Raw genomic sequence first — 13326 nt, forward strand, 5'->3', positions numbered from 1 at the left:
TTCCTCACTACCTGTGCGACCTCAAGCAAGTGGATTCGTCTTCTCATCTACAAAATAAGGATGCTAAGGAACCAGCCCTAACTGTCATAAAGATTCAATAAGATCATGAATAACCAAAACCAAAAACCAAACCCTATGCCTGTCAAGCCAATTTTGACTCATAGCAACCTTACAAGACAGAGTAGAACTGCCCCATGGGGTACAAGACTTATGGAAGCAGATAGCCACATCTTTCTCCCACAGAGCAGCTGGTGGGTTTGAACCACTGACATTTTGGATAGTAGCTGAGTGCTTAACCATTGCGCCACCAGGGCTCTTTAGGATCATGAATACATAGACTTAATCTTGGAAGACAGTGACCACTCAACAAAGGGTATCTGTCCTTATTATTAAGGCAGAATTTCCATGAAGGAAGGACAGCAGACCATTCAATCTTTCTCTGCTCCTGCCAGCAGCATCCCAGAGTTTCCAACACTGGAGTTTATCCAAATCTTTCCTGCTATAGTTCCCTCTACCTGCTAATACAACCTGTTGCCATTGAGTCAATTCCAACTAATAGCGACCGTATAGGACAGACTAGAACTGTCCCATAGGTTTCTAAGGAGCGGCTGGTGAATTTGAACTGCTGATGTTTTGGTTAACAGCCGAGCTCTTAACCACTACACCACCAGGGCTCCACCTGCTAATAAAAGCCCTTGAGAAATGAGGAAACATGCCAAAAGGAGACTTAACACACTCTCAAATATAACCTTCTGTTTGCATATACTTCCTTTCCACAGGTAGGGAAACCAAGTCCCAGAGAAGGGGTAAACTAAGAATACAAAGTAGGAAAGACAGGAATTCTAGGCCCTTGGCTTAAGGGCCCCTCACATGTGCACTCCCTGCCCACTCTCTGTTTCCTGTTGTCAGTATGCCCATATAGAAAATGGGAAACACTAAGAATAATAATAACAATAATAAAGATAGAAACGGTACAATCAACCTTGTGGGCTTCCCTAAGGATTAGAGTAGGGATCTGGTGGGACTCTTCGTGAATTACAACCCTTGAGACAGGTGGGATTTTTTGGTACCATACTGTAGGTTGTTATTTTCCAAGACCTGGGCAGTCCCTCTGGCAGAGTCCATGAGTTACTCTTCCCCAATTATCTGGCAAGTTCCAGTGGAATGTCACTCTGTTATTCTACTTTCCCCTACCTCTTTCCCAACCAGAGATGGACAGTGGAGGTTCTATGGCACCCACTTTGTTCTCGCTTTGAGGCTCCAGTCAGAATTCTAGGCACCAAGAGGCAACACTGAATTCAAGACAAAAGGAGGTCAACACCTGGGGTCCACGGCTGACTCCAGGACACTGCTGGGCTCTCAGGAACTCCACATCCACAACCATCAGTCCTTCCTCATTCCCAGACCCTCAAATCCATGTCCCTGGAATCTCCCCTCCAGAGACCCTTAAATCTACATCCCTCATTACAAAAGAAAAAAAAAAAATCCACAGCCACACATCCTGTCTCACTCCAATACCCTTGAATTTAGATCTTTGGAGTCTTGTCTTCTAAGACTTCCAAATCCACCCTGAAATTCCAAATACAAAGCTGATGGGCTTCCCTATGCAGATACATCAAAACACTCATTTCTGGAGTTTATTTCCTCTCCCCCAAAATTCAAAGCCCTGGTGTTACAAATTCAGTCTTGGGTCCCACTCCCTGTTAATCTGCCCTGAGTTTCGCCTCCTCCCTTGCTGGCTGTGTCCCAAGCTAGGCGGATGAAGGGCGGAGCGTGTAATCTAGATCTTTGGAGTCTTGTCTTCTAAGACTCCCAAATCCAACCTGAAATTCCAAATACAAAGCTGAGGGGCTCCCCTATGCAGATACATCAAAACACTCAGTTCTAGAGTTTATTTCCTCTCCCCCAAAATTCAAAGCCCTGGTGTTACAAATTCAGTCTTGGGTCCCACTCCCTGTTAATCTGCCCTGAGTTTCGCCTCCTCCCTTGCTGGCTGTGTCCCAAGCTAGGCGGGATGCAGGGTGGGAGGTGTAAGTGGGAGGTGAAATGAGACAATTGCATAATCAGGACCAAAGTTCACCCCTCTCCCCAAGTAGTATAAAGGCAAATCACCCCAAGCCATCCATATTCAATCATCACTCTTGCTGCCACCATGCTGGCCTCAGGGATTCTTCTGGTGGCTTTGCTGGCCTGCCTGTCTGTAATGGTCTTGATGTCTGTCTGGCAACAAAGGAAGCTCTGGGGGAAGCTTCCTCCTGGGCCCACTCCCTTGCCTTTCATCGGGAACTACCTGCAGCTGAACACACAGCACATGTACAACTCCCTGAAGAAGGTGTCGCAAGGCAGGGTGATGGGTGTAATAGGGTGAGAAATGGGGGAAGACTTTGTGGAAGGGGACTGACCACACTGGACCAGAGTCCTAGGACAGGGGAGTTTTGAAGGTTCCATATCAGAGGCCTTGTCAGGAAAGACCAGATGTTGGGACCTTCAGCCAATTGACTGTTAGAATCTGGGGAAAATGGACCCCAGATTCTGGGGTCAGGGTACAGGGCCAGGTCAGAGGTAGGGGCTGCTCCCTCTAACCACTCTCACCCACCTCCACCAGCTCAGTGAGCGCTATGGTTCGGTGTTCACGGTCCACCTGGGGCCCCGGCGGGTTGTGGTACTGTGGGGATTCGATGCTGTGAAGGAGGCTCTGGTGGACCAGGCTGAGGAATTCAGCGGACGAGGCGAGCAGGCCACCTTCAGCGAGATCTTCAAAGGCTACGGTGAGGGGACCTGGGTGGAGATGTGCTCAGGCATACCCAATGGCCTCAGTTTCCCCAGCTTCTCCCCTTGACTCACCTGCCCACTCCAGACTGTGGCCAGATTCCGCCTTCAGGTCTTTTTGATCCCCATCCCTGCTCACTGTAGCCTCTCCCTGGTCTGTCTCTAACCTATTTTAGAGTTTCTGTGGTTCCATTTCTCCCCGCCTCTCTCTGCCTTTATCTCCCTATTTCTCTCTCACAAGATGTCTCTTATTTCCGTGTATCTCTCCATCTCTTAGTAGAATATCTTGGTATTTCTGTTTGGGAGCCCTGGACCTCTGTATAACCCACAGCTGTTGAGTGAATTCCTATTCATAGGGATGTTTGTCTTTTTCTCATTCTCTGCTTCTGTGTTCTCTGCCTCTCTCCTTCCTCTGTCTTAGGATCTTACACTAAGGTCTTAGGTGGGGCTGAATGGAAGTATATATCTAAGCTTTCAGGTGGGTTAAGTGTGAGGGTACCCGTCCAAGAATTTAGGGGAGATTGATTGGGGCACACATCTAGGCCTTCATCTATTCAAGTGAGGTTGGGTTGATAGATGTCTGTCCAGGTGTTTAGGCACTCAGGTAGGCTAGGTTGGAGACACTATCCCCGTATTTACATATTTAGGGGATTTGGATTGGGGGCTTTCTACTTCAAAATCCCAGTATCTCTGCCTTCTGGTACCAGTTTCCAGATCTTGACTCTCTGTTCCTCCCTAGTTTTTTCTCTCTTTTCCAGCTCAGTATTAGAATTCTTCACAATTTTATTTTAACCTCTCAGCTCTCCAGGTATTTCGTTTCTCCTCTTCCTCCTTCTGCCACTCTCTCGGGGCAGGAATCTCTGTATCTGTTTCTGTGTTATCTGTCTTGCCCTTCTGTCTCTCTCTTCTGTTTCTTTTCTTCCAACGGTCTCTAACTCTTTCTGCATTTCTCTGTGTCTCTGAGTTCTTTCCTTTCTCAAGTTTGTGGCTCTGTGCCCTTTCTCTCACTCCCTCTCTGTCCCTTTCTCCCCACCTCTCAGAAGTCCTCTGGGCTGGTCTGTGCTCTGTCCCTGTCCTTCTCTGACCTAGGCACCCCTATGCACCCCCCTCCAGGAGTGGCGTTCAGCAACGGGGAGCGCGCCAAGCAGCTCCGGCGCTTCTCCATCACCACGCTGCGGGACTTCGGCGTGGGAAAGCGCGGCATTGAGGAGCGCATCCAGGAGGAGGCTGGCTTCCTCATCGAGGCCTTCCGGGGCACGCGCTGTGAGCTGGGACCCCAGAGGGCGCGGGAAGGAGAAGGGAAAAGCTCGGTGGGAAGGACCTGTGAGGTCTGGCCCCGAACGGGGACCAGGTTGAGGAAAGGCGTCAGGCTCCCATCTCTGGGGTCTGATCACTTCAGTAAACTTCTGGAATTCTCAGACTGGCATCAGGCCCCAGAGTTGACTCTCTCCCCAATCCCTGTCTCTGCCTGCCTCCACTCCCCACGCCCGCCCCTCTTCCAGGCGCCTTCATCGATCCCACCTACTTCGGGAGCCGTGCGGTCTCCAACGTCATCAGCTCCATCGTCTTTGGAAACCGCTTTGCCTATGAGGATAAAGAGTTCCTGTCACTGCTGCGTATGATACTGGGAAGCTTCCAGTTCACAGCTACTGCTACCGGACAGGTAACCAGTCTCTGCCAGGCCCTGCCATGCCTCTCACAACCGGCCAGCTGCTCCCCCACACAGAGGCAGATACTCCTCCTCAAGACAGCCCCTACTCAAAACCAGCCCCACTCCTGGACAACTGAACAGTTGCACTAGAACTCAGGAGAAGTCCCCAATACCCAGGCTCCAAGGACACCTGGATATCTCAACATATATGCCCTCAGCACAGCTCTCTCACCTCAGTGGTCCCAGTCCAACTTACCTTAATATCTAGCAGGTGCTGTCTACTCAGCCCACCTCCCAAATACCTAAACACCTGAATCCCTGGTGCTGCAAAATTCAGCTTACCCAAATCCCCTGACACTTATACAAGTGTCCCCCACCAGAGTATCTAGACGGTGCCTCCTATCCAGCCTACTTAAATACCTGAACATCTGGATGGGTACCCCAATAAGACCCCTACATACCTCGATAGATTGCTCCTCAAACACCCAAATAAATGTGTCCCAATCCAGCCCACTTGAACACCTACAGAGGTGCACCCTATGCAGCCCACTTAAATATCTGAACACCTAAATCGGTATCCCGGAAACCAGTTCCACTTTATACATAAACACCTGTACAGAAGCCTCCAATCCATGTTCCCTAAATACCTAAATATGTGGACAAGTGTCTCCAATCCAGCCCACCTGAGTACCTAAATACCTGGACAAGTACCTACCAATCCAACCTCCACTGAATATATGAACACCTGCATGTGTTCCCCAATCCATTTCACCTAAACTCTTGGGCAGGTACCCTCACACATAACTCACCTGTAATCTTAGATATACACTTCCATCCAGCCTCACCTGAATACCTAAACACTTGGACAAGTGCCTTGAACCCAGTACCTTCCTTGCCCTGAGACAAGGCTCCTCTCCCATTGGATTCTGCCCACTGACTACTGCCCTTCCTTTCCCTTCTTCTCTCCCCACCTCCAGCTCTATGACATGTTCTACTCGGTAATGAAACACCTACCAGGGCCACAGCAACAGGCCTTTAAGGAGCTGCACGGGCTGGAGGATTTCATAACCAAGAAGGTGGAGCAGAACCAGCGCACACTGGACCCCAACTCCCCACGGGACTTCATCGACTCCTTCCTCATCCGCATGCAGGAGGTGCATTCAAGCAGCCAGTGCAAGTGATGGGGGGAGGGGTTGGTTTCCAAAGCCAGGCAGAGGGAAATCAATCTGGGACGAGCATAAAGACCCCTTGAGACTAGCCCCTCATCACAATAATCCCCACAATACTGATTATAATTAATCATCACTGCTCCATTGACGGAGCTCTTGCCCATGGCAGGACCTGTGCCTGTGAATCATAACACACCCTCTCCTCAGTTGTCTACATGATTAGGTTCCAAAGACCAAGTCATTATGCAAAATCAGCGTTATGCCAAAATGGAGGATGACCACATCAAGTCACAAAATGGAAGATGACTACATCATTACATAACATTCAAATCACATCGTTACATGAGTGCCAAACCACTGAGAATCAGGGCCCAGCCAAGGTGACACATAACCTTAACCTTCAAAGTCAGTGTTACTCTTGCCTCACACCTCAGCATGCATTACTGCTAGACATATGTCATTAATGTGCAAAAAGTTAGACAGTAGATTTTTCACTGTTGTCATAAACGTGAAATGTCAGCTAACGATAAATGAGGAGAAGGTGTAGTGCCCTGCGATTTCACTACCAGGTCCTTCAGGTGGCACAAATGGTTAAGCACTGGGCTACCAACCAAAAGGTTGGTGGTTCAAATCCTCCCAGAAGCTCTGCAGAAGAAAGACCTGGTGATCTGCTTCCGAAAGGTCACACCCATGAAAACCCCCCAGAGGGCAATTATACTCGGAAACACATGGGGCCAAAATCAGTTGGAATTGACTCAAGAGCAACTGCGATTTTTTTGTTGGGGGAGGAAGGTCTTATTGCCCTGCAAAATGCCAGTCACTATTTTAAGTGTTTTATAGCATTTGCCTATTTAACACAACAGCTCCTTGAACGATGTTTTTGTTGCAATCCCAATTTTACAAATGAAGAAACTGAGGACCAGATTGCATAGTGGCTTGTCTGAGGTCACACAGCCAGGAAGCGGCAGCGGGTAGTTCAAACTCTAGTCTCCTGACTCTAAGGCTGGTGTTTTCAGCCACCATGCTTTCTCCCCTTCTATACCCTGGTAAGCAGACACACTTGTGTGGACTGGTGATCTGGCTTTACTATGTGATATTGGAGGGTCTCCACTCCCATCTGGGTGCTAGCCTCCCAGCCGTGCTGAAAGGAAATGGGCTCTATGGAGTCTGCAGATCAGGGTAAAATGATTAAAGGAGGAGATCCCCCCACAATAAGCTTCAGGATTTTTAGTGAAAGTAATAGGATGCTGTCGCTAGAACTCCGTGTCTCAGAAAATCGGACTTTATCTCTGAGTCAGTCTGTCTTGCCATCTCTGTTCCTCTCTCTCACACACTCTCCCTCTCTAGCCTTCCCTTTCTAAATATTTCTACCATAAAAAATGAGAATTAAAGGGCCGATAGTGAGCCAGGCAAAGAGTGCGAGAAGAACATTCAGGGCAGAGCCAACAGAGCCTAGAGACCAGAGAAAGCATGGTAGGTCCATGTCCCTCTTCCCACTTCTGGTCTGAAGAAAATGAGATGTCAGGGATCTGAACGAGGTAGGTCTGTAGGGAAATCCCCTGAAGGGCCCTTCAGAGGTGCATTGTGGGCTCAGCCCAAAGCCTCCTCTCCCCACAGGAGAAGAAGAACCCCAACACAGAGTTCCATATGAAGAATCTGGTGATGACCACGCTGGCCCTCTTCTTTGCCGGCACAGAAACCATCAGCACGACCCTGCGCTGGGGCTTCCTGCTGCTCATGAAGCACCCAGATGTGCAGGGTGAGGCTGAAGGGATCTTTACCTCGGACTCAAAAATTCTCTGAGCCCGCTACACTGCCTCCCATCTCTCTCATATTCCTGAACCCTCAGACACTCCCTGTTACCCAGAAAAAAAAAAAAACTGGTGGCCGTCGAGTTGATTCCGACTCATAGAGACCCTATAGGACGGGGGTAGAACTGCCCCATAGGGTTTCCAAGGAACACCTGGTGGATTCAAACTGCTGACCTTTTGGATAGCACCTGAGCTCTTAACCACTGCACCTCCAGGGATCCTACTACCCAGAGATAGGGTGCTATTCAGCTGATAGGCACCAGCTGAGTTTCAAATATTGAAATACTGAAAATGTCTGAACTGCTAGCTCATGTGCTGGGCCCACTGAGTACCCACTGCCTGCTACTCCGAACCATCCCCAGATCCCTTGCACCGCCTCTACGATTCTGGCAGAAACGGGCTCACAGGTCCCTGTTCCAACCACGTGGATGGTCTACATCCATGTCAAAGGTAGCCTGGGTATCACAAGCAGTTAAGGGTTTAACTAATAGCTGAGAGGGTGGTGATTAGCACCCACCCAGGGGCACCTCTGAAGATAGGCCTGGTGATCTCCTTCTGAAAGGTCACGGCCTTGAAAATCCCATGCGGCAGTTCTACTCTGCACATATGTGGTCGCCATGAGTGGGAATCAACTCAACAGCAAGTAACAATACGAACAGCACCCATGTCATACCAGTTTTAAAAATTTTGATGATTGTCTTTGTCCTGAGACCTTTAGATACCTAAATACATCCTCCCTGTTCCTGCAGCCAAGGTGCGTGAAGAGATTGACCAAGTGATTGGCAAGAGCCGTCAGCCCAAGTTTGAGGACCGGGCCAAGATGCCCTACACCGAGGCAGTGATCCATGAGATCCAGAGATTTACAGACATGATCCCCATGGGGTTGCCCCGCAGGGTCACCAAGGACACCAAGTTTCGGGACTTCTTCATCCCCAAGGTGCTGCTCTGCCCAACCTTCCAAACTTGTGACACCCGAACCCTTAGTAACTTTCCAGCCCATGTCCACTCCCTCAATCAAAGACTCTTCCAGCCACCTTCAACCTTCCTACTCGGGGACTCTAATCCCTGTATCTCCCTCAAACTTCCTGCCTTGGGAGACATGAACATATGTCCCTTAAACCTCCTGCCTCAGAAGATACAGACTCCATGTCCCCAAACCTCCTGTCTTAGGAGACACAAACCCCATGTGCCCCCAACATTCTGTTTCAGGGGATACAAAACTCATAATCCCCAGAGCTTTTTGGAGGATGCTGGCTTCCATGTCCTCATTTCCCATCACCTCAGGCCCCCTAATTCTCCTTCTGACTCCCATGTGCTTTCAGCATGCCCACACACCACTCACCCTTATCAAATCCCCTTTTCTCCTCCCCACCAGGGCACAGAAGTGTTCCCTATGCTGGGCTCCGTGCTGAGAGACACCAAGTTCTTCTCCAACCCCCAAGATTTCAACCCCCAGCACTTCCTGGATGAGAAAGGGCAATTTAAGAAGAACGACGCCTTTGTGCCCTTCTCCATTGGTAAGAGACCATGGGCTGCTGCCAGACCACCCCACATACCACCAGGGACCTCCCTCATCCCAGTCAGTTCCTCTGAGGTGTAGCTTAGTATCTTTCTCCAGCTCGGAAGTCTCTCTTAGAAGCTACTCTCAAGCCACCCAGTTGCAACCTCCATTAATACCAAGCACCTGCACTCAGGCAAAAAGGAAGGGATGATCATACCATTTCAGAGATGGGGAAATCAAGGCCCACAGTGAGTCAGAAATTTGTCTAAGGTCACACAAAAAAGACTACAGATTCCTAAGAAGGAGATGACAGTATAGCAGCCATATTTGGGAGAAAGCAGCATCTCATGTTCTCATTGCTATAGGCTGGCAGGGATCACCCCCATCTCATCTACAGGGGAAACTGAGGCTCAGAGAGGATTACAGTCTTCCCTGAAAGTCTCTCAGGCTACAATATCCAGCCCTTCCTCCCTGGGAGAATGAACCTGGGACTTGGTAGTGGGGTGAGGTGGCAGTGAGTCGCCTCACCTCCGGGCCTCCCATCTCACCTCTCCAGGAAAGCGGTACTGTTTTGGGGAAGGTCTGGCCAGAATGGAGCTCTTTGTCTTCCTTACCACCATCTTGCAGAACTTCTGCTTCAAGTCCCCACAGTTGCCCAAGGACATCGATATGTCTCCCAAACATGTGGGCTTTGCCACCATCCCACAAACCTACACCATGAGCTTCTTGCCCCGCTGAGCAAGTGCTAAGATGGGGCCTGGCTAGTGGATTGGACAAGTGGGGAGAGGGAGGGTCTAGTGGGCAGAGCTAATGGGTGGGTAAGGTTTAAGGGGGCCTTTTTTTTTGAGGGAAAAGGAAGGGGGAATGTGAATAAGAAGACAAGAAGAAACATGATGAGGTCTGTGTGTTCATTTGCAAGAGATAGATCCTTCAAAGGTGGGATGGAAGGGAGGAAAACCTCACAGCTACACTGTGAATAAAAGTGATAATAGCCTCTACTATTTATTAAGCCTGCATGTGTCTGTCAGTTTGTGGTACTGTGGGGGCTTTCGTGTTGCTGTGATGCTGGAAGCTATGCCACCGGTATTCACATACCAGCAGGGTCACCCATGGAGGACAGATTTCAGCTGAGCTTTGATACTAAGAAGAAGGACCTGGCAGGCCACTGAAAAGTATTAGCCAGTGAAAAACTTATGAGTAGCAGTGGAACATTGTCTGATATAGTGCTGGAAGATGAGCGCCCCAGATTGGAAGACACTCAGAAAACGACTGGGGAAGAGCTTCCTCCTCAAAGTAGAGTCGACCTTAATGAAGTGGATAGAGTAAAGCCTTCAGGACCTTCATTTGCTGATGTGGCATGACTCAAAATGAGAAGAAACAGCTGCAAATATCCATTAACAATTGGAACAAGGAATGGATGAAGTATGAACCTAGGAAAATTGGAAATCATCAAAAATAAAACGGAATGCATAAACATCAATATGCTACGCATTAGTGAGCTGAAATGGACTGGTATTGGCCATTTTGAGTCAGACAATCAAATAGTGTACTGTGCTTGGAATGACAACTTGAAGAGGAATGGTGTTGCATTCATCATCAAAAAGAACATTTCAAGATCCATCCGGAAGTACAACACTGTTGGTGATAGCATAACATCCATACGCCTACAAGGAAGACCAGTTAATACGGCTATTATTCAAATTTACTCACCAACCACTAAAGCTAAAGATGAAGAAATAGAAGTTTTATCAGCTGCTGCAGTCTGAAATTGATCGACTATGCAATCAGGATGCATTGATAATTACTGGTGATTGGAATGTGAAAGTTGGAAACAGAAGAAGGATCAATAGTTGAAAATATGGCCTTGGTGATAGAAACAATGCCAGAGATCGAATGATAGAATTTTGCAAGAACAACGACTTCTTTATTGGAAATACCTTATCTCACCAACATAAACCTCGACTGTACACACGGACCTCACCAGATGGAACGCACAGGAATCAAACTGACATCATCTGAGGTGGAGCCAAGACGGCGGAACACACAGATGCTTCTCGCAAGCGCTTTTTACAACAAAGACCCAAAAAAAACAAGTGAAACGAGTATATTTGTGACAAGCTGGGAGCCCTGAGCTTCAAAGGTAAGCTTAGAAAATGAACTGAGGGGTAGAGGGAGGAAGAGACCATTCAGAAGGAGAGAGGAGTTACTGGACCTGAATTGTGGGGAGCCTTCAGGCACCATTCCCAGAGTGGCGGCGGTGGCTGTCTGAAACTAGCATTCGGTGGCAGTTTCCTCAGGGAGAAGCAGCCAGCCACACAGCCCACTCACACCTCCGGAACCTGAGGAGAACGTCGCTCTTGGCAAAAGCTAAGTACTTGTGTATATTTTAATGTGCCCTCCCCACCCAGAAACCGGGTACAGCGGCTGAATTCACTGGGCCTGAGATAGGCGCTGCTGAGCACCTAGAGCCATCTTCCCAGCCTTGGGGAAGGAAAAAATTTGCATTTGGGGGAAAAGATAATTTGCTAGCTCCACTAACTGGGGGAGCTCAGGACAAAAGCAGCTCCTGTCCAGGCATAAACCATCCATGGAATTTGAGCACCTTTCCTTTCTGCATGGAACTTGTAGACCTATTTCGGGAGAGTAGGCCCTTGTTGGCAGGCTCCAACCATTTCAGCTGTGTGGTGGAGAGGTGGGTGTTTGATGTTTGACATTGCTTTGCCTATTAAACAAGGTCACCACCTACCCACATCAGGGATCTAAGGACTGGTAGCTCGATTCAGGTCACCCAGCCACCCATGACAGGGGGCCAAAGAAACTGGTACCTCCCAGTCCTTACAACCAAAAATTTTGGATGCCCATGGTCCGTCTGCAGAACCCACCCACCTGCATGCTCTAAGCAACAGGGATGCACTTTCCTCAGAGACACTTGGGGGTCAGTTCTCAGCCCCCTGCCTTGTTCAGAGAGTGACCTCCTGCTACAATCAGATACCTATATATACGCCACTCACCCCTGCCCCTCTAAGGCTGTAGGACAGAGCCTGTACCACACACTTGTATCAGCTACCTGGAAAACTGAGCTGAATTCATACAAGAAAACTGAATGGACTCCTAGACTGATATACCTGATAACAGCTCTAGCCATCTGGGGCCAGGACGTCAAAGCTCCAAAGGCAAAAATAATCAAGGTACTTCATTCAAGCAACCCATAGGGTATACCAAAACAAAACAAAGCAAGAAGCTATGACACAGTAAGCAAGCATAAACTAATACAATAACTTATTGATGGCTCAGAGGCAACAGTCAATATCAAGTCACATAAAGAAAGAGGCCATGATCACCTCAACAGGCTCTCAAAACAAAGAAGCCAGGGATCTTCTAGATGAAAGTGCATTCCTGGAATTACCAGAGGCAGAATGCAAAAGTTTAACATACAGAACCCTTCAAGACATCAGGAAGGAAAAGAGGCAATATGCAGAACAAGCCAAGGAACACAGACAAAGCAATTGAAGAAATTAGAAAGATTATTCAGGAACTTAATGAAAAGTTTAATAAGCTGAAAAAATCCATAGACCAACAGCAATCAGAAATTCGGAAGATTAACAATAAAATTACAGAATTAGACAACTCAAGAGAACGTCAGAGGAGCAGAACTGAGCAAGTAGAAGCCAGAATTTCTGAACTTGAAGATAAATCACTTGGCACTAATATATTTGAAAAAAATCAGATAAAAGAATTAAAAAAATGAAGAAACCTTAAGAAACATGTGGGACTCTATCAAGAGAAATAACCTACGAGTGATTGGAGTACCAAAACAGGGAGGATAGCAGAAAATACAGAGAAAATTGTTGAAGACTTGTTGGCAGAAAACTTCCCTGATATCGTGAAAGATGAGAAGATATCTATCCAAGATGCTTATCGAACTCCACATAAGGTAGATGTTAAAAGAAAGTCACCAAGACATATTATAATCAAACTTGCCAAAGCCAAAGATAAAGAGAGAATTATAAGAGCAGCAAGGGATAAGCGAAAAATCACCTACAAAGGAGAGCCAATAAGAATAAGCTCGGACTATTCGGCAGAAACCATGCAGGCAAGAAGGCAATGGGATGACATATTTAAAAAATCGAAGGAAAAAAATTGCCTGCCAAGAATCATATATCCAGCAAAACTGTCTCTTAAACATGAAGGTGAAATTAAGACATTTCCAGATAAATGCAAGTTGAGGGAATTCATAAAAACCAAACCAAAACTACAAGAAATACTAAAGGGAGTTCTTTGGTTAGAAAATCAATAATATCAGGTATCAACCCAAGACTAGAACACTGGGCAGAGCAACCAGAAGTCAACCCAGACAGAGACATCTAAAAAAAACAAAGCAAGAGTATTAAAAAAAATCTCAAAACAGGGTAACAGCGATGTTAT

At 47.6% G+C, this 13326-nt stretch overlaps 1 protein-coding gene across 1 annotated transcript; it reads left to right on the forward strand.

Annotated features, from left to right (window-relative positions):
• The first annotated feature begins 2152 nt into the window (after positions 1 to 2152).
• On the forward strand, positions 2153 to 9639 carry LOC135232744 (cytochrome P450 2A13-like). The gene is made up of 9 exons (XM_064293490.1): positions 2153 to 2347; positions 2567 to 2768; positions 3883 to 4092; positions 4272 to 4432; positions 5398 to 5574; positions 7207 to 7348; positions 8150 to 8337; positions 8776 to 8917; positions 9458 to 9639. Exons 1-9 carry the CDS (start codon positions 2153 to 2155, stop codon positions 9637 to 9639), a joined length of 1599 nt encoding a protein of 532 aa, XP_064149560.1.
• Positions 9640 to 13326: the final 3687 nt, after the last annotated feature.

This window comes from Loxodonta africana, chromosome 11 (genome assembly GCF_030014295.1).
Source record: "Loxodonta africana isolate mLoxAfr1 chromosome 11, mLoxAfr1.hap2, whole genome shotgun sequence".
Taxonomy (NCBI): Eukaryota; Metazoa; Chordata; class Mammalia; order Proboscidea; family Elephantidae; genus Loxodonta; species Loxodonta africana.

What these genes read in the sequence shown, in the direction of transcription:
- LOC135232744 (XM_064293490.1), top strand. Translation starts at nt 2,153, where the DNA reads ATGCTGGCCTCAGGGATTCTTCTGGTGGCTTTGCTGGCCTGCCTGTCT. An exon ending in AAGCTCGGTGGGAAGGACCT is followed by an intron (nt 4,093 to 4,271) that starts GTGAGGTCTGGC and finishes CCCCTCTTCCAG; the next exon opens with GCGCCTTCATCGATCCCACC. An exon ending in TCCTCATCCGCATGCAGGAG is followed by an intron (nt 5,575 to 7,206) that starts GTGCATTCAAGC and finishes CTCTCCCCACAG; the next exon opens with GAGAAGAAGAACCCCAACAC.